General features: G+C 49.2%; 1 protein-coding gene across 1 annotated transcript; it reads right to left on the reverse strand.

The window, feature by feature from the left end:
- On the reverse strand, nucleotides 1-2,502 carry SLC25A4 (solute carrier family 25 member 4). Its single transcript, XM_058024017.1, has 4 exons — nucleotides 2,322-2,502; nucleotides 1,590-2,076; nucleotides 1,172-1,312; nucleotides 1-834 (listed from the first exon to the last, which is right to left on the reverse strand). The coding sequence occupies exons 1-4, from the start codon at nucleotides 2,430-2,432 to the stop codon at nucleotides 677-679; spliced, it is 897 nt and encodes a 298-aa protein (XP_057880000.1). The 5' UTR covers nucleotides 2,433-2,502; the 3' UTR covers nucleotides 1-676.
- Between the last annotated feature and the right edge of the window lie 2,199 nt (nucleotides 2,503-4,701).

Here is a 4,701-nt window from a genome sequence, read left to right on the forward strand (position 1 = left end):
TTCATTAATATATTAATTTATTTCATTTCAGTTTTAGTTCAATTGAACATCAGAGCAGACAACTTTTTCCTTTGTGACAATACAGGGTATTTCTGGAACACTGTATTTCCATGTTTTACAAAGTATGTCTGAAAAATCAGATTACGGTTTCAAGCATATTACTGTAGAGTTTGTCAGGGAAGAGGCTACAGTTAAGAACTCAGCCTAGTGCTTTAATATAGTTTATGATTTCAGACATACTTTTCACTTAATATATTAAAAATAGAGCTTTAGAAGAAAACATGATTTTAAGTCATGTCATCACAGTGTTTGGTAGCTAGAGACATTGATTAGTATAATAAATATTTATGACAATCTATTAAGAATTCACAATATTAGATTTTAGATTAGGTATAGATCACTTACATTTTGTCTTTAGACAAAATCTATTACCTGCAATTTGAAGTATAATATATACACAGGTTCCGATACAAATGGTGGAGGAATTCTCATAGAAAATGTAACTGTGATGTTGTGAACAATTTTTAAATTAATATGTCCTTATCTCTGCCACATACATTACTCAAATTTTATTCTGTTTCCCTAGGAAATATTTTGTTGTCCATTACATCACAAGTTCGTATTTTTAAAAAAGTTGATCGAGAACAATTGAACTACTGCATTATGATGTTATGTCTTAGACATACTTCTTGATTTCATCATAAAGTACTAATACAAAAGCTCCGCCCATGCCTCGCAACACATTCGACCAGGCACCCTTGAAGAACGCTTTGGATCCTTCGTCTTTAGCTATCTTCCTCCAGCAATCAATTGTGCCCTTATACATAATATCAGCTGTGGAAACAAACAAAGGTTACAAGGCTTGAAGTTAGACAGCAAGTATGTTTCAACTGTTGTATCTCTAAAACAACAGGGAATAAGCAAAGTACAGCAAGGATTTAAACTTTAGTAATCAATAAAGAAAAATTAATTCTCCATAGGAAATCAAGTAATTTCTCAGTCCTTGAGATCAACATGATAGAAATAACCATCAATGTGTTCCCCATAGTTTTTTTAAAGACTCCAATGAAAAGGTTATTAATTTTCTCTAAGGCAAAAAAATACCCAGTATCTCTTATCCTGATGAAGAGAAACATTCTGCAGCCAGAACAAGAGGAGCACTTATTCTTACCTCCCTTTCGGCCAGACTGCATCATCATCCTACGCCGCACAGTATCAAAAGGATAAGAAACCAGCCCTGCCACTGCAGTAACACTCTGGGCAATCATCCAGCTCACTATGATGTGCACATTCTTTGGATCAGGCAACATACCTGTCATCAAGAACAAATGAACAGCATCAGTACAGAGGGAAAGGGCTGTGGAAGAAATAATCACCCACCAACCCCGGAGTCAATCCAAACCCAAGGCATTTCAGAGCAGCAAGTAAAGGGAGGCAGGAAAGCATGTCAGAAACACCTGTGCACATTTCTAGCACCGCACTCAACTGGTGCTGAGCCAAGCCCTGCTTGTCCTTGTATTGCCAAGTGCTCTAGAATGCCTTTACTGAAAGGATCTTCCCTTGCAGTCACTCCTCCATACACTTCTTACCCTTGGCCGTATCGTATACCCCAAAATAGGCTGCTCTGTAGATGATGATGCCCTGGACAGACACGCTAAATCCTTGGTACAAGCCCTTCAGGCCATCAGACTTAAAGATCTTGACAATGCAGTCGCCCAGGCCAGAGAACTCCCTCTCAGTGGCTCCTTTGCCCACATCAGCCGCCAGCCGGGTCCTGGCAAAATCCAGCGGGTAGACGAAGCAGAGGGAGGTGGCTCCCGCGGCACCCCCGGACGCGAGGTTTCCCGCGAAGTAGCGCCAGAACTGCTTGTGCTTGTCCACTCCGCCCAGGAAGATCTGCTTGTACTTGTCCTTGAAGGCGAAGTTAAGGGCCTGGGTGGGGAAGTATCGGATGACATTGGCCAAGTTGCCTCTCCAGAAGGAGGCGATGCCCTGCTCCTTGGGGATGCGGACTATGCAGTCCACGATGCCCTTGTACTGCTTATCGGCCGTGATCTGTTTGCTGGCATGCTGGACCTGCGGGGAGGAAGGAGGAGGACGGCACGGTGAGAGAGGGGCACCGCAGGGTGACCCCGCACGCTGAAGGGCACGGACGGGGCCGGCCCTGCCCCCGGCACCGCCAGGCGGTGCTGAATGTCCCGGGCAGCTCCCGCGTAACCGGAGCCGGCCGAGCTCCTTCCCATATTTAGTCACGCCGGGCAGCGCCCGCCGAGCCGGCACCACCTGTGGCGCGGCACCGCCGCCCCCCGTCGCCCCCTCACCTGCAGCAGCAACTTCACTCTCTCGATGGGGGCGACAGCCGTCTTGGAGACGGCGGCGGCGATCCCGCCGGCCAGAAAGTCCTTGACGAAGCTGAGCGCTTGGTCACCCATGCCGCGAGCCGGTCCGACAGCCCCGCCCGGAGAGAGGCAACGAGCGGACACTTCCCCACCCCGCCGGACAAATGTCCCCGCGGCCCGCGCCGCCCCGCTTATAGCCGCGGCCTCTCGCGATAGGAGGAGGCGCCCCCCCGTCGGCGGCCATTGGCTGCGGCCCGCCGGGCCCGCCCCGCCACGCTCCCCCGAGCGGCGGCCGCGAGGGACGCGGGGCCCGGGACGTTTAAAGGGCAAATTAAAGTTATCTGGTGCCTGCTGGGGAACGCGGTGTCAGAGCATGTGCCCGCTGTATTTATAGCTCCCGGGAGGCACCGGAGGAGAGATGGGGAGCTGGCAGGAGCGCTTCAGGCCGTGTTAACCGGTCCGTGCAGGCGAGAGGCAGTGCTGAGGGCTGAAAGCCTGCCCGGAGCGGTCTGGGAGTGCTTCAAGCCTTGCCCTCATGCGCCTGGATTCCCTCAGAGAGGGGCGCCATGGGTTCGTGCCCAACAGCAAAGCTGCCCGGGGATTCACTGCCGGCCTGGAAGGCGGTGCTGTGTTCACAGGCATCAGCGAGCAGGACTGGCTGCGCCTCTCGAGTCAAGGCCAGAGAGCCGCTTGGTGCTGTACGCACTGTGTGCAGCTCGCAGGCAGCGAGGTCTTTAAATAGCCCGGCATGCTCCGGGCCTCGGCCTTCCCGAGGAGGAGACAGCGTGCCTTTGTGCATTACACCCTCTTCTCACCCCTGCGAGGTCAGACCCTCGGCAAGACCCACGGGCAGTCCCATTTTCTGAGACACACGGAGGGAAGGGAGGAGACTGGGAAGCACAGGCCCGGGCAGGCTGAAGTTGCTTAGCTGGCACCAAGTGTGAAAGAAGAGTAAAGGCTGTAGTGAAGCTCTGCCTTTATGCAGCATCTGGTTCTTAGAAAAATGTTTGGGTCTCAACTGAAGATAAAATGACTCCCCTATTAGTTTCTCATCCTTATCTGTTTCTCATCTGTTCTTTCTGGCTGACCCCCATCAGAAAACAGGAGCTTATGATTAATTGTTGAGTGACTTAGTCGTGTGGAATAGTTATGTAAAAGGCAATGCAGGAAGGTATAGATGCATACCGAGGAGTTTGCCCTACAGAGCTAATCAAACAGAAAAAGGTTATACCAAGGAACTCCTAAGGGTCTCTTGATTTTGTAATACAGTATCAGTAATGAAGATAGAATTCATCTTAATGTAGATGCTAAAACCTTGGCTGTTCCACAAAAAGACATTCTTTACGGGGCAGTGCATCTCTTCTCACCAGTGTGTTTGTTAGCATGAGTCAATGGGATGGTACATTTGATCCCCTGTCTCTCTTGCCCTCTAGTGCTCTTAGGTCTGCTGTCTCTTCTCACGAGCCTCAAGTGTGAGAAGTGGGTGCCAGCTGTGATTTCCAGAAGCACCCTTTGTACCTTGGCCTCCTGAGAAAATGGAGCCTTTCCCCAGATTCTAAGAAAGGGGAAGAGAGCTCCCCCACCCCCAAAAGAGATGTTCTCCCAAGCAAGGACCAAAAGCAGGTGCACAGGGGAAGCATAGAGGATCCCTAGAATTAGGCTGAGTGGAAGGAAGTTTTATTTAATATATGTGGCTGCCTGCTACCTTTGACCTTTCCTTTTTTCCCCCTCATACTTCACTCACCAGGTCTGGTGTCTCCTCTTTTCCCAGGAAAGCAAACACCCCTTTAACATTTCGAGGCTCCTGCTGCTGGTTGCACACAGACCCCTGAGACAGCGATGCCCACAGCTGCTGCCTGCCTGCCCAGACTGATAAGGTCTCCTCAGGGTGTGCACTCAGGTGTCAGCCCTGCTGACTGGGGAATGGTGAGTGGGACATGGGAGTGGTGGTAGGATGCTGCTGGGGAGGAAAGGCAGTGAGGGATCTGAAGTGAGCCTGGAGTGGGGGTCTAGCCTGAAAGGATTGTTTGCCAGTCCCTTCCCCACCATCTTTGATTTAGATTGGTAGGGGGTTGTAATTATTTTTTAGGTTATTTAAATTGTTGGGGCTTTTAAAATGACATTTTAATAAAGTCTTTATCACCAGAATTCTAGTTAGTTTTTGAAGTTATTGTTAGATATCATCATCACATCCACAGAGATTGCTTCATCTGATATTTCTGTAGCAGTAGTATTGTTTACCCATAACTGCCAGTATTTAAAGAAAGGACTGCATAACTAGTGAGTTGCTGCTTTTTCTGCTTCTGCTCTCCCTTCTCTGAGCCCACATATCTATTTCCAGGAGAGACTTTTTGCTTCCAAA

The sequence above is a fragment of the Melospiza georgiana genome, chromosome 5, assembly GCF_028018845.1.
Source record: "Melospiza georgiana isolate bMelGeo1 chromosome 5, bMelGeo1.pri, whole genome shotgun sequence".
Lineage (NCBI taxonomy): Eukaryota > Metazoa > Chordata > Aves > Passeriformes > Passerellidae > Melospiza > Melospiza georgiana.